This window comes from Neovison vison, chromosome 3, assembly GCF_020171115.1.
Source record: "Neovison vison isolate M4711 chromosome 3, ASM_NN_V1, whole genome shotgun sequence".
Lineage (NCBI taxonomy): Eukaryota > Metazoa > Chordata > Mammalia > Carnivora > Mustelidae > Neogale > Neogale vison.
In genome coordinates, this window is record NC_058093.1 from 168627896 (window position 1) to 168651012 (window position 23117).

At 35.5% G+C, this 23117-nt stretch overlaps 1 protein-coding gene and 1 non-coding gene across 4 annotated transcripts in view; one reads left to right on the plus strand and one right to left on the minus strand.

Annotated features, from left to right (window-relative positions):
* The window catches only part of SS18 (SS18 subunit of BAF chromatin remodeling complex), a 90531-nt gene that overhangs the window by 40630 nt on the left and 26784 nt on the right, over window positions 1-23117 (plus strand). For all 3 annotated transcript variants that reach the window (XM_044243244.1, XM_044243245.1, XM_044243246.1), the window contains exons 4-5: window positions 2523-2676; window positions 6259-6480. In XM_044243244.1, the coding sequence (XP_044099179.1) occupies window positions 2523-2676; window positions 6259-6480 (376 nt within the window). The remainder of the gene's footprint in view (window positions 1-2522; window positions 2677-6258; window positions 6481-23117) is intronic.
* On the minus strand, window positions 5814-5920 carry LOC122903781. Its single transcript, XR_006384007.1, has one exon. It is a non-coding gene; the product is annotated as a U6 spliceosomal RNA (small nuclear RNA).

The window sequence follows — 23117 nt, forward strand, 5'->3', positions numbered from 1 at the left end:
CATGTATAAGAGTTCCATTTTCCCCATATTCTTGTCAGCCCTTGTTACTTTTTTGTAGTTTTTTTTCTTTCTTAAATTATTATAGCCATCCTAATGAGTGTTGGCTGTTCATTCTTATTTTTTAGACTGCTTTGTAATTTTTCATCAAGTGCCGGACTTATGAATGAACAATTGTAGAGGCTCTACTTGGTGTTATTTTCCTCCAAAGAGAGTTAAGTTTTCCTTTGGAAGGTGAAGCACTAGATTATCTTGAGTGTTGAATGTTGACTCTAAGATTTGTTAGGGCTGATATTTCCATTTTGACCTTAATCTAAGGAGAGTCCTTCTGAAGTCTCAACAGAGGGCTAGAGTTATTTTTGAAGGCCTTTCTGGCTTGGTAGAGACTACACTCCAGTCTTTGTTTCTCCAGCATTGGGCAGAAGCTGAAATACTCCACTCAGCTCTTTAGTCTCTTAACTGCTGTTTTATGCTAGTTTTCTTGAATTTTTGTCTTTTTTGTGGTTCTTCCACTCTGGGACTTTGTTCTTTTGTTTCTATCTTTCTGATAGCCCAGAACTCTGTCTTCTTCTCAGTCCAGTAGTGCTGCCACTTCTGCTTGGGCTCTCTTTTCCTCTAATACAGCAAAGTCAAGGACGGAGCAAAGGAGATTGTAGAGCTGATCTTTGGTGCTTCCCTTCTCTTAAAGAGTTGTAGCCTCTCCTGCTTTTCTTGCCTATATTGCTCTTTAGTGTCTTCAAATAGTTTTTACATTTGTCCAGATGTTATAATTTTTATCAGGGTTAGTTTGATATAAGCTACTCTATTATCATGGGAGTCGTGAATACTGATGTTTCATTAAGTACATCACAAGAAAATGAAGAAACTGATATCTTTTGAGAGTGAGAACATAAATTTTCAGCAGAAAATTTGGACAAGAATATAGAAGGATTTTTATTTTCAAATGAGAGGGTCACAGTCCACTGTGTTTCAAGGATAGTAAAGTATCATTTCATAGTAAGATATGTGACAGGAAGTTGATGTTTGGTAATTTATTTTTAAAAACTGAATAGTCATTAATTGTTTAGAGAATCCAAAGTGGATAAAAAATTTAAAATGAGAATTAAAGAGGAAATATTTAATAAAAGAGCAGTTATTTGCTGGATTTAGTAGTGAAGAAACCAAGACTATGAATTTTATTTATTTATTTATTTATTTTTAAGATTTTATTGTTTATGTATTAAAGAGAGTAACATGAGTTGTGGGGAGAAGCAGAGAGAGAGGGAGAAGCAGACTCACTGCTGAGCAGGGAACGCAGCATGGGGCTCAATCTTGGGACCCTGGGTTCATGACCTGAGCCAAAGGCAGACATTTAACCAACTAAGCCACTCAGGTGCTCTAAGAGTATGAATTTTAAGTGGTTGCTATTAGAATAGAACTTGGTTATTTGTGTAAATGTTAGTGATTATTAAATGGTTGGGATTTGAGTATTCACATGTGATGGTTAAAAGATAGTGTTTATCTGTTAAGGGTGCCAGAGAGGATTGTGTTCACAAAATCTGGATGGTATAGAAATGCTTAGCTAACTAGGCATGTAAAAATGTGGGAGGAAGAGAATGACTAAAGTTATAGGAGTACATGTTATGTTTTCAGAACATGGAGAAATAAAGAAAGAAGGCAGAAATAGATGTGTAAAGAATATAGCTCCTTCTCCTCTAAGACTTAAAAATGGGGATTTGGAAAGCAACTAACCATTTGCTTTCTTCACCAAAATACCCCTAAGAAGGGAGCCAGGTGTTGCAGACCACCCTGTATCTGTGTTTTTCCTTTCGCCCTTTTGTGAACTCTCAAGGTTAGTCAGTGATTTTCTTCACACTTTCATTAGGAAATTTGCCAAAGGCATCCTTTTGAGGCAGCTGTCTCTGTACCCTTGGAGGCCATCAGTAATGTTTCTGATCTATAGGAGTCGTCGGCACAAAAATGTTGGACTGAACTGAGTCTTCGTGGTTTAAAACATTCCCTTGCCAAAATTACTTTATTTCCCCCTCGAACAGTATTACAGAGTATATTACGTTTTGGGGCTTCTGGTCCTTTTATAGTTTTTTGTTATTGCATCTTTCCAGGTAAAATCCAATATTAATAGTAAATATATCTAAATATATTAATTATGAAAGGAGACTTAAGTTTCAAAACGTAATTTAATTACAGTGGACACATTAAAAATCCTTATATATAGATAAATGTGAATTTTTCTATAGGATGTTCAAGAATTTATTTTTACTATTGAGAATTTTAAAAGTAAAATATAGTTTAATTGGTGGTGTTCTTTTGGTTTGAGGCAGTCAGATGATATCTTCATACTAAGATAAGTTTTAGGGTATATTAAATTTGACGTAAATAATTAGTCCATGATTAAGATGCATTAGAATAAGTTGAAATGCATTTGTGTTTTTGTTTCTATTCAGTTTAATAATATATGCAACTGTTATATGCATCTTTAATATATTAGTCTGTTTCTCTTGTTTTACTAAACTGTCTTCTTTCAGCCACCCACACAGAATATGCCTATGGGTCCTGGAGGGATGAATCAGAGTGGCCCTCCCCCACCTCCACGCTCTCACAACATGCCTTCAGATGGAATGGTAGGTGGGGGTCCTCCTGCACCACACATGCAGAACCAGATGAACGGCCAGATGCCTGGTAAGTTTTTCTCCTCTAAGACATTAACACCAGAGTTGCTTAGCAACTGAAACGACATGGGGGCTCAAGGGATACTAGATTGTTGATGACAAAACTGCTTTGAATGCCCCGGAGTACAAGCTCTCTTAGAGTTTGTTAGCTACAGAGCTACGTGACCTGTATTCAGTGTTTATCAGGCTGCCCTTGGGCTTTGATGTAGCTGACACACAGCATTCCTCTGATGAACAGAACTGGCTAAATTTAGTCTGTCTGAAACTATGCAATACAGCTGGCTTTAGAAGCTTTTTGGAAAAAAAGACATTGTGCCATGACTTAAGAATTAAAATTTCTTTATGGATTATAAAGATACTATAACATTTCCTTGGGTTTTGTATTTACTTAAAAATTTACTGGTCCCAGAAACAGTATTGCTGAAAAAAACACATGGGGAAAAGAAAAAAAATCTGTAAAATGCTAATATATTTAGTATTTCCTCATTGATACTATTGAAGCTGCATATAGATTTTTATGAATACATATGCTTATAGCATAATATATATATGCAAATTGATATTAAAGCAGATTTAAAAGAAGAAAAATAATGTCAGATGTTTTATATAATGAGATATTCTCTTTACTACTTATTCATTTTAAGTTTGGAGTCACTTAGAATCTCTTCTAGGTCATTGGATGCTTAATTAGTTACCTTTTGCTGGTTTGAATTTTTAATCTGAAAGGTATCTTTAAACTATTTTGTTTTTGTAACAATAGCTACAGCCCATACCCATAAATTTTGGTGGGTTGTTTTCTGCCTTTACTATGAGAATATTTGTACTTTCTAAAAACAAAGGCTATTTTCATTAACTAAAAGGAAGTATTATACAAATAGGAATAATGAAAATAAATTAGAATAACAACACAGTTCATTTTTAAAAATTAGTAATTAGCATCTGTAGCATAGTGTTGTCTTAGCTGATTGTGTTGATTGGTAACATTGGTGTCCAGAGACAATGGGTATAGGAAATGAGGTAAAGGAGAGCACGGGGCAAAAGAAGCCAGGTAGTCTCGTTCATAGAAGATTGATGTGTGATTCATGTAGGAGGTTGGCGCTGTTTTGGTGGCTATCTTGTTTCCTTCTGAGGCTTGCCATAATCCATGGCCACCCTCCCCGCAACCCACACCCTGTGTGGGGCTGGAAATAAAGCTGTAACTACTTGTTAGGTTGTAGTCAGGAGGATGCTTCTTGCTGAATTCACATTGAACTCATCAGGACCTGTTGTTTTTTTGAACCAGAAGGGTAGTGCTAGGGCATGTTAGCAAGTTAAGAGTTTTGTGACTTTTTATGGTGGTACTGTTAATTAGAATTTTGACTTAACTTCTCTGTGTAAAATTGAAGCTTAAGGCCAAAGAAGCACTTGAATGGCAATGTAGTTATTGTTAACATGACATTTGGGTTTTTGTATACAGCCATCTGGAGTAGTTACATTCTTTATAAACCAGAGATTTTCAACTAGTGATGACCTGCATTGTCTAGAACGCTGTAGAGCTTCCAAAACAATTCTCTAATAAAGAGTTCTAGTTAGGTGTAGGAGAAATTGAAGTCCAGTTACTTTGTTTCCTTTATTTAATATACTCCTTCAAAGAGTTTTGCCAGCTTTTGTATGCACATGAATTTGTATCTAGGCTTTTAATAACCTATTTAAGTTTGGTTTTAATATTTTCTAATCTAAGTTATAGAGGTACTTATGTGCTCCTTGATCTTGGTCAAATAACCACAATCTCATGTTCCTTTTTTAAAACATTTAACAGATTAAAAAAAAATTAGACAATAATAAACCTGTGGTACCAGAGTCAAAAGGTACCAAAGGGTATAAAGCCCCTGCCTCCAGATACTTCATTCCAGAGAGTCATCAGTTCTAGTTATCCTTCAAGAGATATTCTCTGTATCCAGAACATATGCATAACACTCTTTTTTCTTTTGTCTTATTCTTTAAAAAAAAAAAAAAACAAAAAATCACAAGTGGTAACATACATCATGTAGTATTATATATGATATGTTTTCCTTCTTAAAGATAGATCTTAGAGACCATTTTGGAGAGACCACTCAATACATGAAGAGCTGCCTCATGCTTTTGGTGACTGTATTTCATTCTTTCTCATGGATGCTCCTAATCTATTTGAACAGTTCCTTATGATGGAAATACAGGTTATTTCTAGTCTTCTGATATTAAAAATTATGCTTTGTGAATATGCTTGTAAAATAAAAGTATATTAGTAAGTAAATAAACACACATACACAGTTTTGCATTCATGCATGTGTACACATAAAGGCCTTATATTTATAGAACTGCAGTTGTTGGGTTAAAGGTACATGCATTTTAAAATGTGGTAGTTATTGCCAAATTGCTCTACATAAAAATAGTACTTATTTGTATACTTATATACCTCAACAGTGTCTGAAATTACTTTTCTTCATAGATCAAAACTTTGGGTTTTTGGAATCTGAAAGATAAAAGAAGGGTCTCATGGTTTTAATTGGCCTTTTTATTATAAGTGAAGCAAGCAGTCCTCTCATGTTTATGTCCCTTTGGTAGTTTTGTATGAACTGATTATTCATGTCCCTTGCCATTTCTTTTATTGCTGGTGGTCTTTTACTTATTTTATATGTTAAATAATTAGTTCAGTCTGTAATAGGTCTTGTTAATAATTTTTTCCCACTTTTTATTATTACTATATTGTTTTCATTTGGTCTGGTTTGGTCATATTTAATTTTTTATTTTTATGTAGTCTGGTTTAGCAGTCTTTCAGGGCTCTGGGTTTTCTGGCATGTAAGAAGACCCTTCTGCTTCAAGATCATTTTAAAAAGTTCTCCTTTTTGAAATTCCCCTTTAAGATTTTTTTTCCTTTTTCTTTTTTCTTTTGTAGTGTTTAATTTTTTATTCATCTGGAACTATTTTAGGTAGAAGGAATGTGGTAGACTGTTTTCCAGATGGCTACTCAGTGGTCACACTACATATTGAATTGTCTTTCTTTTGCCTACTGATACTTAATTTCACCACTCTTACAAAATTAGAAATTTGGGTGTGTTTTTAGACTCTACTCTGGGCCCATTAATCTGTTAATTCATTTATGTGCTAATACTGTATACTTTTTTTTTTTTTAATATGGAATGCTTCACGAATTTGCGTGTCATCCTTGCGCAGGGGCCATGCTAATCATCTCTGTATCGTTCCAATTTTAGTATATGTGCTGCCAAAGCGAGCACAATACTGTATACTTTTAATTACTTCTCTTTTATACATTTTGCTCTCTTATAAAGCTATTCCTTTATCATTCCTTTTTTTTCCCTCCAGAATGTTGCTGGCTTCTAAAAGCATCAGTTCCTTAAATCTATAAAATGGGAATAGCGTCTACTTCACAATATTTGCTATCATTCATAGAAAGCATTTACTTCGTTTGCTATTGATTAAATACTCAAGTTATTGTTTAGTATTATTATTATGGTATGAAAAAGATTAAAAGCTTTTAAAGTACTTTCTTAATAGAACAAAGTTTAATAGACCATTAACTTTCGTATTTGATTTTGACCACTTTTCTTCAAAGGGCCTAACCATATGCCTATTCAGGGACCTGGACCCAATCAACTCAATATGACAAACAGTTCCATGAACATGCCTTCAAGTAGCCATGGATCCATGGGAGGTTACAACCATTCTGTGCCATCATCACAGAGCATGCCAGTACAGAATCAGATGACGATGAGTCAAGGGCAACCAATAGGAAGCTATGGCCCCAGACCAAATATGAATATGCAGCCAAACCAAGGTAAATAAGCTTGATGTCATTCTTTTTTTTAAAGGTTTTTTTTCTTTTTTTCATTAAAGATTTTATTTATTTGAGAGATTGAGAGTGAGCATGAGCAGAGGGAGGGGCAGAGGGACAAGCAGACTCCCCGTTGGGCAGAGAGCCCCACACACGGGGTTCCAAGTGGGGCTTCAGGCAGGGTTTGATCCCAGGACCCTGAGATCATGACCACAGCTGAAGTCAGACACTTAAATGACTGAGCCACTTAGGTGCCCCTGATGTCATTCATTTTTTTTTAAAGAATATTTTATTTATTTGGGAGAGCACGATAAGGAGGGAGGAGCAGGCAGACTTCCAGCTCAGCAGGAGCCAGACTCTGCCTCATCTCAGGACCCTGAGATCCTGACCTGAGCCAAAGGCAGACATTGAACCAACTGAGCCACCCAGGTGCTCCAACCCCTGATGTCATTTTTGACTGGAATGCTGTGTTAGCCTTTGAAAAGAAAAATTTTTTTTTTCAAGTTGGTAGCTGATTCATGAAAATAGAAGTTTGAAGCGAGCCATAATCATATCCATAAAAAAGGAACATTGAGTTTGAAACTAGCTTAAAATAATTTTTTATTTTTACATTTAGAAGTTTGCTTAATTAAGCTCTTAAAGCTTATTTATCTTTATGTCTTTTGGACAGTTTAAGATTCTTGGGTTTTTTTTTTTTTCCCTTGGGTGTTTTTTAAGAAAAATTGTTCTTAAGCTAATAAATGAATAACCAAATATTTGGTTTAGAGCAAGGAAGTTGAGAAAATAATAATTTCATCTTTGCAAGTTCAACTCCTTAAAAAACCTTTACTCTATGGTTTATTTTACTTATAAAGTATATATTAATTTTTATGAATTTCCCTTGATTTTTATGAATTTTCTGATGTTGTATTTCAGCATTAAGAGCTTATTTTAACATAATTTGTTTTTTAGAGTGTTCAGTGGAGATGCTGCTGTATTCTTCTATTCTTAGAATGGGGTGAAGTCTATTAAAGTTTATTACCAATCTCAGAGAATGAAATTATTGTCATGTTTCTTCTTTAAGTATTCTTGTGAATAATAACTAAAAACCAGTAAGTGGCGCTCTGTTCTGCTAATTGTCCTTTAAAACAGTTGGCATATTGCCAGCCTAAAGCTATTTCATTACAAAATGTGAGGTTAATGGAACAAAATTTTCTAGATTTTGATTTTGAAAAACAACTAAAGCGTACCCAGATAAAGGTAGTTAAGGTTAATCTGTTGATAATTATTTATGATAAAATCATATTTTCTAATGCTTAAAGAGTAATACAGAGTTTTTTGTAATTTTGATGAAATGCACTGAAAACAAAGAGACAGTAGAAAATTGTCAATGTAGATTCACAAAACTGGTGCTTGCTCCATTTTTTTCCCTCAGAGTTGTTTAGTACCCATGATAGATTTTTTTTCTTTTTTTAAAATTAGGGCAATTAAAGTTTCAAAATAACAGCAAGATCCAGTCAGTGCCAGGTCAGAAGGGAGTCCAGATATTTCTTTATAGAGTTTGGTTAAAAGGAGAGATAGCAAGAAAATTGGTAATAATTCTCACAGCAACTACAGTAATGAGGGTACACTAGTGTGAAACTATCATGGATAGTAGGGTGTGCACAGGAATGCATGTTGCTGTAGAATGGGTCCATATGACATCATAAGATTTGAAGAACCAAAAATTATGCCTGTGGCAATGTGTATGTAGAAAATAGTAATTTTTTGGAGAAAGGAACTGAGGTTGTTTATAGGAATATTTTATTCTAAACTTACTGTCTTTAAAAATACCACATTTTTTATTTGTATTACTAATGTACAATTTTTCCTTTTACTATAATATAGTACTTTCTGCTTTGTTTACATAATCTGAATTTTTTAATAGTCATTTTCCATATAAACTATTTTCTGTGTAGGGATCTGATTTAAAGAAACAAGTTATTTTTAAGGAAGAATAGAATGGAAATCAGTGGGGAACTTTTCAGTATTTAAAAAATCTCTTTAGGACAAATAAACTTTGCAGTTAAATTTCGGTATTTCATATATAAAGAACACCAAAGAAAATTAGTTGCCAAAAAAGAAAGTTTTATGAGGTTGTAGCAGTACTTACTGTTTAATCCTATGAGTTCCTTGTAAAGATAGGTTAATTATGTGATATCTATTTTTTTTTTTTAAAGATTTTATTTATTTATTTGACAGACAGAGATCACAAGTAGGCAGAGAGGCAGGCAGAGAGGAGGAAGCAGGCTCCCCGCAGAGCAGAGAGCCCGATGCGGGGCTTGATCCCAGGGCCCTAAGATCATGACCTGAGCCGAAGGCAGCAGCTTAACCCACTGAGCCACCCAGGCGCCCCATATGTGATATCTATTGAATGAAAAAAAATTTTTTTAATATGAGTTTTATTTAAAGTTTTAATAGTCACTTCATGTAAAACATTCTCTTGCGGGCACCTGACTAGCCCAGTTTGTTGAGCTTTTTAAAAAGCCTCTGACTCTTGGTTTCAGCTCAGGTCTGATATCAGGGTTGTAAGATCGAGGCATTCCCCCCTCTTCCCCTACTGGACTCTGCCCTCAGCACAGAGTCTGCTCGCATTTCTCTCTGCTTCAAACCTTTATGTGTGCTTTCTCGCTCTCAGATAAATAAAATAAATCTTAGAAAAATATTTTCTTAGATAGCTTTAAAAATAAGGTCATGTTTTACATTAAAAGTTTTCTGTTCTTAGGCTCTGTGCTCAGCAGGAATCTCCTTAAGATCCACCCCCCCACCTCTCTCTCTCTCTCTGCCCCTCTCCCCCAAAATAAAATAAACAGAATCTTCTGTTTTGATAGATAGGTGGAAGTAAACCAGAGGAGACCACGCTTTAAATAGTCCTCCTTGAGAAATGCTTAGGAAACACTCAAATTCTATGAACAGAAACATTTTGACTTTCGAAAGTTTTTCTTAATGTTTGTTGAGATATTACTAGCTATTCTTTGAGTTAAAATCAAAGTATTGAAATATTTGGCTATTGAAATATTTTGGCTATATTTCTAAGTACATATCTCTATATCAAGAGATACTAGAAAAATTGTTAAAGCTACTTATGATTTTTTAATAAAGGGGTTAATTAGTCAAGGAAAAGAAACATTTGTGGGATTTCTTACACTAAACTTCTGTCAAGTGACAGGAAAAATAGAAAAAGAGTAATCCAGAGAATTTTAATTTTGTTTTAAAAAGGAATGATTAAAAGGCAATTATTTAATTATTATATTAATAGTTACTAACTATTTAACATATTTGGGAACTTTAACTGATGATGTGGTAGTAGTTTTTTAAACAAAACACTGCATTTATTCTACAATATGAAAGAAAGTTTTAAAGTGGCTTTCTTTTTACCCTCTCCCTGTTCCCTTTTTTCTCTCTCAGCTTTGCAAATGAAATTAAGGGGGAAAGAGTAATTTGTCATTGTAATTTGAAATGGAAAATTGTAATTTTGTAAATTTAATTTTATAAAATTGTAATTGAAAAATCTTGTCATTGTGATTTAGGAGTCTGATTGAAATTAATCCAAAGGATAGATATACATTTATAATTTATCATTTTGGTTGTTTCAGAGAGCAAAAAGAAATAGTCTGTTAATTTATACTTGTAGCTCTAATATAATAAGGCACATTGTATACTAGTATTAAAATACAAGTATGAGGGCGCCTGGGTGGCTCAGTGGGTTAAAGCCAATGCCTTCGGCTCAGGTCATGATCCCTGGGTCCTGGGACTGACACCCCTCCACCCCCCCCCCCCCCCCCCCCCCCGCATCAGGCTCTCTGCTCAGCAGGGAGCCTGCTTCCCTTCCTCTCTCTCTGCCTGCTTGTGATCTCTGTCTGTCAAATAAATAAATTTTTTAAAAATCTTCCAAAAAAAATACAAGTATCATTTCTAGGAATGAAATTGTAGACTCTCTTGAGCTTTGTTAGTTCTTTAAAAGTTGTTTTTAGCTTTTGAGTTTTACTGAAAAATTAAACCAAATCGGTGCAAAGACTTTTATTATAACAAAAACTTGCAGACCTACCACACAAAATACATCTTTTCAAAAAGCTGCACAAAAAGTTGACCCCTTAAATTTGTTAATTATATATTACTGTGTTCATGATCATTTAAAAAAATTTCAGCAGTTACTTTTTTTTGAGCTTAAAAAAATGCATATATGACAATGGTATTATAATTGGTGCCTACTTCTAGTTGATTTGTTGGTTTATATGTATCTATGACTTGAGAAGATAGAAATATTTTTTAATTTAGCAACTAGATTTATTATTGTAGAATAGTATTTTTCTCTGTATTCTTTTAGAGGGTGTACTGCTTCCAGATAAAATGAAAGGTTTAGGAAGTTTTTTTGTTTTGTTTTGTTTTGTTTTTAAAGATTTTATTTGTTTATTTGACAGAGATCATAAGTAGGCAGAGAGGCAGGCGGGAGGCGGGGTGGGGGTGGGGGAAGCAGGCTCCTCACTGAGCAGAGAGTCAGACATGGTTCTTGATCCCAGGACCCTGGGATCATGACCTGAGCCGAAGGCAGAGACTTGAACCCACTGAGCCACCCAGGCACCCCAGTTTAGGAAGTTTTTAACTTATTTCTTATACTGCTGGCAAAATCTTGTAAATGGTCAATCCAACATACGCTTTCCTGTTATTTAGGTAAAAGTTCAGGGCTATTAAAAATGAATCACCAGGGCACCTGGGTGGCTCAGTGGGTTAAGCTGCTGCCTTCAGCTTGCGTCATGATCTCAGGGTCCTGGGATCGAGTCCCGCATCGGGCTCTCTGCTCAGTGGGAAGCCTGCTTCCTCCTCTCTCTCTCTGCCTGCCTCTCTGCCTACTTGTGATCTCTCTCTGTCACATAAATAAATAAAATCTTTTTTAAAAAAAAAAGAATCACCATTGTCTTACATAATTGGATCTGCTTATCCTATGTACAGTATAAACTTCGCTAGAATTCAAATACTTGAATTCATTAGAATTACGCCCCCAAAAAGGAGGAAGTTTGCTGTTCACACTTTTGTTCTAGTGCCTAAAACAATGTCTGATGGTAAGCATACAAAAATATGTTTCTTCAGTGAATAGGAATTAAACTCAAATATCATGTAGTAATCTGGAAAGACAGAGTTCGTAACTTAAATATATTTCTTTAATAAGCAACAGAATATTCATTAGAGTATTAAAAGTCAAATTAAAATAGCAAGGCTTTCTGAAAATGACCAATAGTCACATTTGATAGAATAGGCATATTTTTTATTCCTAGGCATTAAAGATTATAGCTTTTCTCATTTAACATCATTTTACTAATTACATATTCAAACATAAGGAGTTTTCACAAATTACTGTATTTGTGTTAAAACATGTATTTCACAAGTTCAATGTGTATAATTCTTCAGACTTGGTTCCAGATCTTGGCCCTGTAGATTATTGTATGTGAGACCTTTGAGTAAATTACTTAATAATAAGTAAGGTTAAGTGAAACAATTCAGCGTAAAACCCTAATTCAGTAATTGTTTGCATAATTCATATGAAATTATTTGGTCAGAATAAAAAGCGCTTTTTTAAATAACAAAGTTTGAGGTAGTTTGTCATTTGTTCTCTTTTAAGCACATCAACTTTGTTTCTGGTTTTCGTTTTGTTTGAGTAGTATTAAGAAAGTCCTGATTCATTTAGGTAATAAGTTGCAAACGATAATGGTCTGATCTGGAGGCTTGATACGGGAACTTTTTCTTTCAGTACATTTATTATGTAAATATGGAGGGCAAAAAAATACGAAGGGCAACAAGTATATATCATCATAGCCAGGAGTGTAACATTTATCATCTTATTATACAGTGAATTTTTTTTTAAAGATTTCATTTATTTATTTGACAGAGAGAGTGAGAGAGATCACAAGTAGGCAGAGAGGCAGGCGGGCATGGGGGGGGGGCGGCGGGGAAGCAGGCTCCCTGCCGAGCAGAGAGCCCAATGCGGGGCTGGATCCCAGGACCCTGAGATCATGACCTGAGCCAAGGGCAGAGTGGATTATTGTCTGGTAATAGCTGTACCAAGTAGATGTGCTTGAGAAAAGCCTACCACTTACTTGTGTATGTATGTTGTAGTAGTGTATTTCCTTGTGCCTCTTTGTTTTCAATATTAATGGATCTACCTCATTTTAAAAATAGCCTTCATTATATGGATCTAGCATAATTTATATAACAAAACAATATATATATCCCCTTTTGATAATGCTTCTAGTCTTTTATTAATACAACTACTTCTGGGACAGACTTTTTTTTTAATGTTGTGTTTTTCCCCATACAGTGATCTTTAGTTTTTGATGTAGTGCTTCATGATTCATTGTTTGTGTATAACACCCAGTGTTCCATAACCACCCCCTTCATTTTTCCCTTCCTTCTCCTAATGTCTTCGAAGCTATTCCTTATGTTCCACAAATAAGTGAACCCATATGATAATTAACTTTTTCTGCTTGACTTATTTCACTCAGCATATCTCCTCCAGTCCCATCCTTGTTGATGGGAAAATTGGGTATTCATCCTTTCAGATGGCTGACTAGTATTCCATTGTGTATATGGACCACATCTTCTTTACTCATTCGTCTGTTGAAGGGCACCTTGGCTTTTTGTATAGTTTGGCTATTGTGGACATTGCTGCTATGAACATTGGAGTGCATGTGGCCCTTTCTTTTCACTACATCTGTAGTGAAAATACATATTTTTTCCACTACATCTGTGGAAAATACCCAGTAGGAGCTGGGTCATATGGTAGCTCTGTTTTTAATTTTTTGGAGGAACCTCCACACTGTTTTCCAAAGTGGCTGCACCAACTTCCATTCCCAAAGGTGTAGGAGGGTTCCCCTTTCTCCACAACCTCTTCAACCCTTCTTATTTCTTCCCTTGTCAATTTTTGACGTTCTAACTGGTGTAAGGTGGTATCTCAGTTAGTTTTGATTTGCATTTCCCTGATGGCTAATGATAGTGAACATTTTTCTATGTGTCTGTTAGCCATTTGTGTGTCTCTTTTGAAAAGTGTTCACAAGTTCTGCCCATTTTTTGACTTGATTATTTGTTTTTGGGGTATTCAGTTTGAGAAGTTCTTTTTCGATCTTGAATACCAGCCCTTTATCTGTGGTGTCATTTGCAAATATCTTCTCCCATTCTGAGGGTTGCCTCTTGGTTTTGTTGACTGTTTCCTTTGCTGTGCAGAAGACTTTTATCTTTGTGAAGTCCCAAAAGTTCGTTTTTGCTTTTGTTTCCCTTGCCTTGGAGACATGTCTTGAAAGAAGTTGCTATGGCTGATGTCGAAGAGGTTATTGCCTGTGTTCTCCTCTAGGATTCTGATGGATTCCTGTCTCACATTGAGGTCTTTAATCCATTTTGAGTTGTCTTTGTGTGTGTTATAAGGGAGTGGTCAAGTTTAATTCTTTTGTATATAGCTGTGGGACAAACATTTTTGTATATATATTGGAGTACTTACACAAGAATCTTGTAGAATAAATTTTGGAAATTAAACTGCTAGGTAAAATATATAAATACTTAAAATGTCTGAGAGACACAGATATTCAGACCATAGCATTAGTCATTTGCATTTTTTCTGTGAATTGCTTGTTTGTGTTCTGTTTTCTGTGGTTTGTTTATTATAAATTTGAAGGAGTTCTTTTTGGATTAAAGCTGTCCTTTATTTCATATATGCGAAAACATTTTTAAGTTTTAGGAGAATAGGAATTTAACTTTTTAGAATAGCTCATTCTACTAGTAGGATTCTGAAATGGTAACGTTACTTCCGTGGAAGAGTATAGTTAGTTATGATGTCAGGCCTTTCATTCAACATTTGTTAAATTATGGTCCAGATAGACTTAACATAACAATTATTGATAAAATACTTCGGAGGACTCAGCATGCTTACTGGTGTATTAAAATATCTAAAAAGTCTTACAGTAAAGGAACTGATTTGATTTTGGTTAACACAATCGTATTACAAGTATAACACAAGTAGCAATACTTGTTGTTGAGGGTGCATATCAGAAATATGAACTAATATTTAGTGAGTGCCAGGTACTGTGATAAAGTATGTGTTGTCTTTAATCCTCACAACATCTTTGAGTAGGAGTACTCTTACTATCTTCATTCCATGGGTGAGAAGACACATCTCATGGAAATATAGGTAGGCCTCATTTGTATAGTCTTGGTATGCGTGAATTTCAGTTACCACAGTTTATCTAAATGACACCGTTTCCCTAAGGACATGGTACAAATTTTAGTTATGGTATATGAACTGTGAGTCCTTACGTGAAGTACAAACTTAGCTTCTCTCTCTTCAGTTTACGAGTCACTGCATGAATAACAGATGACTGTCGTCATCAGTGACTATTCATGTCACTTTTAGATATTGTCAGTGATTGGCCACTGTGTATCTATCATTTATGCACACAGGGCAGAGTACGTAATTGTGTTGCTTCCTTGGCTCCCAGTTATAAACCTATGTGATACTTTACAAAAGATAAAAGTGTAGGAGGGAAATGAGAAGTAATACTGCTGGAAATAAAATCCAAATCCTTTGTAAATAGAGTTAGAGAAGAAATTGCTGACTGGGGTATGTTGACACTGCTGCCGTTTGAGAGACCCTAGATGTGCTCTGCAGGTGCTTAGTGAAGGTGAACTCACTGACATAACATGAGAAAACTGGTTGTGATGAAAAGAATGAAGATGTCCCAGAGAAAGACCAGCAAAATACTTCATATGGAAATTCTTGGAGACGTTTCATAACATTGAAAGTACAAAGGATAAAATGCTGGAATCTGATCCATATTTAGAAAGGAAAATGACAGTTGGCCAAGCTGTCGAAAAAAATACTAGCTCCGAGAATTCAGCCAACTGCAAAGTTACAGGGAATGGTTCCTAAGATTGGCCTCACTTCTGACACCAATTGCAAGTTCTAAGGTTCCCAAAAGCGCCCTCAGGGTCAGTAATTTATTGGAAAGGCTCACAGAACTCAGGGAAAACTGTTATACTCACAGTTACGATTTATTACAGTGAAAGGATACATCAGCCAGGGGAAGAAGTGCACAGAGAAAAGTCCAGAAGAGGTACCAGAAGTGGTTTGTCTCTTCATGGGAGTCAGGATGCTTTCCTGGTCCCAGCGTGTGATGATCAGCCAGGGAAGTTCACTTGAGCCTCAGTATTCAGCCTTCACATTGGCACTCCATTATGGAGATCTGATTGATTGTCCAAGTTACTAATCTTAGTCTCTAATGTGTAGTCCTTCTGGGCATGATCCAAAGCCCCCACTCAGGTTCAGGAGTTCTAATTTAATCAATACAGTAAAACTTCAATATGAAAAAAGCACTACAATACTATTTTTCGCCTTTCAAATATAGCCTAGAAAATTTACAAATGAAGAAATTATTTCAAATATTATATTCCATGGAAATATCATGCTTGGTTTCTAGTGGATTTGAATGTCTGAGAATTGTGTGTATACTCCTTTCTCTTCACTGTTAAAGTTGCCAAGTCTATGTAATATTGCTAATATTGCAGGTTTCTGTTAGTTACAGTTTTAGGTTTACACAGTCATTATGTTATAGTTCAGGTTAGATATTTTGATTATAATTTGATCATTGCCATATTAGATGAATTTTTCAAGGTTTACCTTCCCCAATGATGACAGTTTTCTGGTTATAAAAATAACTAATATTTAATATGAAGTACCTGGAAAATACTGAAAAGAATAAAGCCTAAAATAAAAATCACTTCCAGTCTTACTCTGTAAGTTTTAAGTTAACTCTGCAAACAAACTGCAGTCCTTAAGTATAGTAAGTAAGCAGTACTTAGGGTCTTTGTAGCAGAGGTTTGAGTACTTGTAATTACATAATTATTTATAATACCCATTTAATTATTTTTCCCTAGACTCTAAGTTCTATGAAGTCAGGAACTGTGTCTTGTTCCCTATTGTATCTGTCCTATTTGTTGACTGATACATTAGCTAGATTTCCTCATGCCATAACAAATTAGAAAACTAGCATTCTTCTCTATGCTTTGTCATCTGTCAACTGTCATTCCAGGAATGAACCAAAGAAAACTGTCAGTTACTGTCAGATAAAACAGATGATCATCAGTTTTACAAAAACCTTTTGGGCTTAGGGGACAAAATTCAGATGAATTTCTTCAATAGATTATAAACTCAATTTCATGATGATGATTTTTTTTAAAGATTTATTGTTTAGAGGGGCCAAACAGATTACTAAAGTTTCTGTACCATTTTACGTTCTCACCAGCAATGTATGAGAGATCTGCTTTCTTCAGATCCTTGTCAACATTTGGTATTGTCAATATACTTTGTTTAATCTTAGCTGTTCTAAATGTATAGTGATAAATCACTGTGGTCTTAATCTGCATTTCCCTAATGGCTACTGATGCTGAACATCTTTTTGTGTGCTTATTTGCCATCTGTATATCCTCTTCAGTGAAATGTCTCTTCTTGTCTTTCCATTTTCTAGTTGGATTGTTTGGTTTTTTTACTGTTGAGTTTTGAGAATTCTTTATACTTCTAGGATTAATTTTTAAATTTTCTCCCAATACTTTATTATGTAAAATTCAAACATGCAGGAAACTTGAAGGATTGTACCTGTATGGTTGCCACCTTTGTTCTACAGTTAGTGTTTTACTGGATTTGTCTATTTTCTGTCTGGGGGACACCTGAGTGGTTCAGTTTGTTAAAAGATTGCCCTCAGCTCAGGTTATGATAACAGGGTCCTGTGATTGAGCCCCCCATTGGGCTTCTTGCTCAGGGGATCTTTCTTCCCTCCCTCTGCCTGCCACTTTCACCGCTTGTGTGTGCTTGCTCTATCAAATAAGTAAATAAAATCTTTAAAAAAAATTTTTAAAAAATCTTTCATTTACTAATCCATCAATGCATCTTATTTTTCAAAATGCATCTCAGAGTAATTTGTAGATATTAGTATACTTTACCCATTAGCACCTTAGTCTGCCTGTCATTAGGGCTTAACATTTTAAAATTTTATTTTTTAAAATATTTTTGGGGGGGCACCTGGGTGGCTCAGTAGGTTAAAGCCTCTGCCTTCAGCTTGGGTTGTGATCCTGGGGTTCTGGGATCGAGCCCTGCATCGGGCTTCTGCTCAGCAGGGAGCCTGCTTTCCCCCTCTCTCTCTGCCTGCCTCTCTGCCTACTTGTGATCTCCATCAAATAAATAAATAAAATCTTTAAAAAAATAAAATATTTTTTTCTTTAGGTAACATTTACATACAATGAAGTGAGTGGATCTTAAATATATCATTTGATGAGTTTCGATACATTTATAACACAAACCCTTAGGATTTATTTTATAGCTAACATCTTAAGTACCCTGCGGGATGTAGACCTATTCCAACGTAAACATTTTATATGAACCATAATGTAGCTTCTTTTTTTCTTTTTTTCTTTTTTAAAGATTTTTTATTTATTTATTTGACAGAGAGAGATCACAAGTAGGCAGAGAGGCAGGCAGAGAGAGAGAGGAGGAAGCAGGCTCCCTGCTGAGCAGAGAGCCCGATGCGGGACTCGATCCCAGGACCCTGAGATCATGACCTGAGCCAAAGGCAGCGGCTTAACCCACTGAGCCACCCAGGCGCCCATAATGTAGCTTCTTTTGTGATAAAAGTGGATGATTGGTTTTTCTTTCTCTTAGAACTCTATTTCAGTGTGTAGTCCTGATACTGTATGGATCAGAATCATCTGGGGGTAGTTGTTAAAAAAGGTTTGTGTACCCCATCCCATACCTGCTAAACCAGAATCTCTACGGGCAAATTTTAGAAATTAAATTTTAACAGATATTCTAAGTCATGCTTATATAATATCCATTCCCTCAGGATTATTATGGGCAGGACAATCTCTTCCAGCTTTCTTGCTTAGTGACACTAAGCCATGTGTTCTAATGTAGCCCATCTCCATGGCTTTCTTCTTGGGCTTTTGGAGTTCCTTTTGGTCAGCTACAATAGATATTTAGCAGTGACTTTGTTTTTAAGTTAATTTTACTACACAGTATAGTTGAAACTATGTAAGAAGACTCACTCTAAGGAAGTGCTCAATCTTTTATTTTTCAGAATTTATTAAGCAACAGTACATCCCTTTTCTAATTTTCAGTCACCAGAAAACTAAGTATATAATCTCATTCTCAGACTAGTTTGTAGAAATGCCTATGATTTAAAATTATGCTCTTGAGACTCCAGGATTTCTTGACTCAACACTGTTGACATTTTGAACTGCATAATTTGTTGTGGGGGCTTGTCCTGAGCCTTGTGCGGTATTTAACAGTGTATCTGCCTGGAACCCACTAGGTGGCAGTAGCATCACCGCTCATACCAGTTGTGACCACCAAAAATGTCTCTAGACTTGGCTAAAATGTCTCCTGGGGACAGAATCACGCAAGGCTGAAAATCACAGCTTTCAGAAATGGTTAGTGTAAGACACTATATATAAAGATAGTTTGTGTTACTAAAGAAACAACAACAAAAGCTATTGGTATTAGTATGTTCTATTATTTCTTAATACTTAAATGAATTTTTTAATAAAGATTTTATTTATTTATTTGACAGAGAGGGAGACAGCAAGAGAGGGAATACAAGCAGGGGAAGTGGGGAAAGGAGAAGCAGACTTCCCACCAACCAGGGAGCCTGATCCAGGGCTCGATCCCAGGACCCTGGGATCATGAGCTGAGCCAAAGGCGGGTGCTTAACTGGCTGAGCCACTCAGGCATCCCTTTAAATGAAATTTTGTCTAGGAATTTCATGTTATGAGGAAGTTTGTATCTCTTAATGAACTGTACTTTTTACTACCATGCTTCTGGTTTTTTTCATTGGCTACTAGGAAACTCAGCTAAGTTTACATTATTTACAGTGACTTTACTAAGTTTCTGGATTTTCTTAGTTACTTGGCTGTTCTTTTATCCTTGATATTTTATCTAAATGCCTTTATTATGAACTACTGAAAACTCTTGATGAGGACAGATGTACATTTTAGGTAAGTAAAAAATCCTATTCATTTTATTTTATTTAACTTTTTTAATTAAAATTTTTAAATTTTTATTTATTTTTAAGTATTTTATTTATTTGTCAGAGAGAGTGTGTGTGTTTGCTCCCTGCTGAGCAAGGAGCCTGATGTGGGCTCCATCCCAGGACCCTGAGATCATCTGAAAGCAGATACTTAACTGACTGAGCCACCCAGGCCTCCCTTATTTTATTTTTTTTAAAGATGCTATTTATTTATTTGAGAGAGAGAGAGCATGAGTGGGGAGGAGTAGAGGGAGAAGGAGAAGCAGGCTCCCTGTTGAGCGCAAAGCCTAACTAGGGACTCAATCCGGTAACTCTGGGATCAAGACCTGAGCTGAAGGCAGATGTTTAACCGACTGAGCCTGTCAGGTGCCCCAGTCCTATTCATTTTAAAAGGCTATTCAGTAGATAGTGGGTTAACAAATTGTGTTTTCTAGAATAGAGGTTTTTTTTTTCTTGCAAATAAACTGTTGGTAATACCTTCAAATAAGAGCTGAAAATGCTTTAGTTTGAGATTAAAATTTAAAGGAACAGTAGTAAAATGAGACTAGGTGGTGAAATATGAATTGGAAATTAGGCTTGGAGGGTATTAGGCAGTTTCATAGTCTAATTCTTATACATAAAGATGGGATGATGAAATTTCTTGCATTTTAGGATTTTTATATTAAGTTAGTATATATTATATACTATATTTTTGTATAGTAGCATTGTTACTGCTATATATTATAGTGTGTGTATATATACACACACATATATATGTATATATTATTGATAGTATATTGTAGGTAATGTTACATAGAACTGTTATCCTGGGAGATATTACATGGGAGAGGTAGGATTTGACTTCAGAGAGGAGATACACATAGTGGTTAAGATTATGACTATAAAGCTTATTATGACTATAAAGATTCTTGATGTTATAAACCTTAAATTAAATTTTCTTACCTGTAAAGTTTTAGTATTACCTGTTTCATAGGATTTGGGAGAATAAATTGTAGATAGAAAGCTCTTAGCTAGTACCTGGCCTATACTAAGTTCTCATTAACTGTTAGCTGTCATTTTTAACCTTTATTTAAAATAATTTGTAGATTAATGGTACGATTTATAGAGCTTTAGTGTATTGGTTTGCATTTGAAGATGTGAATATGTATGTGTGTATGTATGTATACAGAATTTTTAAAAAAGACTATAACCCTAAATTTTTCACAGATTAATTTAAACTTAATGTTATCTTTTTAGTTGAGTCTCAAAATATTCTTTTTGTGACCAGTAACTTAAGATACAATTAAGTATTAACCATCTCACTGGAGCAAATAATTCCAATAATAAAAAAACATGGTGATTTGGGGAATGTTTTACATATGTTTAAGATACAAGATATTATTTCCATAGAATATCTGTTAGGTATAAAACTCAAAATGGAAAGAAATAATGTGATGAACATTTGTTACATGTCCTCTTAAAACACTTCCATAAAATGTAGACAATTAAGGCATTAGGATCTTAGTGTATATATCATCACACTTTGTGGTGCATCTTAGCATCAAAATGATTTATGTAAAAGATGAAGAATAACTTTTAAGCTGTACAGTAATGTCTTATGTTCTTGCTTATGAAAATGGTTATAATGGACACATTTTGTAGTCTTCCGTCCGTAGTACAGACTTTTAGAACTTAGTTTGGGATTTAGCTTATTTGGGATTTAGAACTTATTTTGAGATTCGGCTCTCATTCCTGTTAGTGTCTCAAGGGATAGTAGACATTTGCCAGTATAGCGTATTTCATTGTCAGAAGGAAAATAATAATATTCTTAAACAATCAGATTTGAGTCGTATTTTTTTTTTTTTTAAGAGGTAAGACTTCAAGGAAAAAGATGAAAAGCATCATGTGTTAGCAATGCTATCCTTCTCCATTCTCTGTGGTTTTAGGTTTGATCCTGACTGATGTTGAGGATCCTCAGAGGGAGGGAAGTGACAGAGAATAAAAGTAGGGTGGTAATTGAGCTCTTTGGGATTGAAACTGCTGACAGTCCCAGAAGATAAAGCACAAGTGGCATGGTCTTTTCTATCTAGGGCTTAAGCTAGAATTGCTTTTCTTCTTTAGAGCAAAGCTTAGAATTTTTTTGTTATTGTATCCTTTCGGATTTTCCCCCACTATTACGTTTTTGCTTTCTTCCTCCTTTATTTTAAATTTTGGTTCCAATGCATATTATATGCATTAGTTTTATAGTTAACCTTGTGTAAGACAGGAGGTCTTTAATCAGTGTTGGAGAAGAGAATCAAGGCAAAACCTAAATTATGCATGCTAGTATTCAGTACTTTATTATATACAAAATATACCTTAAAACTTGTAAGTTCAATTAAACTGGTTTTTAAAATTAATTTATTTGGAGAGAGTGCACTTGTGCATGTATGTGTATGATTTGGGATGGGAGGGCCGGGGAGAGAGAGAGTGATTTTTAACATTTTTTTTTTAAAGATTTTTTATTTATCTAATTGATAGACAAGAGATCACAAGTAGGCAGAGAGGCAGGCAGAGAGAGAGAGGGGGGAAGCAGGCTCCCGCTGAGCGGAGAGCCTGAAACGGGGCTCGATCCCAGGATCCTGAGATCATGACCTGAGCCGAAGGCAGAGGCTTAAACCACTGAGTCACCCAGGCGCCCCGCGAGAGAGAGTCTTAACCAGCCTCCACACTCAGTGCTAGTGCAACCAGGGGCTCCATCTTCCACCCCGAGATCAAGATCTGAGCTAAGATCAGGAGTCCAACACTTAGGGTTGCCTGGGTGGCTCAGTCAGTTAAGTGTCTGCCTTTGGCTCGGTTCATGATCCCAGCTTCCTGGGATCAAGTCCCAATGGAGCTCCATGCCCAGGGGAGAGCCTACTTCTCTCCCTGCCTCCTGCTCCTCCTGCTTATGCTCCCTTGCTCTCTTTCTCTGAAAAAGAAGAAGAAGAAAAAAAAAAAGTCCAGTGCATGACTGGGCCACTCAGACACCCCTTCTACTGGTTTTAAAACTTCAATTAAACTAGTTTCAAATCTATGTTTTGTCTGGTTCCCAGTTGATTATCTTGATCTTTGCATTCATTAGCTAAAAACTTGAAAATTAGGATCCATATCTCTGGTAGTTGAGGTTTACATGAAATAAATGTGAAAGTGTATCTGGCAGTGTTAGGTTCTCTTCCCTTCCATTCTCCACTGAGCCATCTTACTCCTACTATTAAGAGTTTTTTTCCTTGTTGAAAGAAAAGTCCTAGAGTAGCCTTTAAAAGGTTTGTATTTAGGGTAAAATTAGAAGGAAAAATGAATTTGAAATGAAGTAGAAGAGTAAAAGAAGACAAATAGACAAAAAGCTCTGATAAAATACTTTAGATAACCCAGTTCTTCAAATGAGAAGAATTAAATTCTTCCTGCTATGTTGCTGCTTTTGTAGGCTGCTAATATGTTTAAAGAGATGAGCAAAGGGACGGTCGCCTGGGCGGCTCAGTCAGTTAAGCCTCTGCTTTCAGCTCAGGTCATGATCTCAGGGTCCTGGGATCCAGCCCCTTGTCTGGCTTCCTGCTCAGCAGGTAGTTT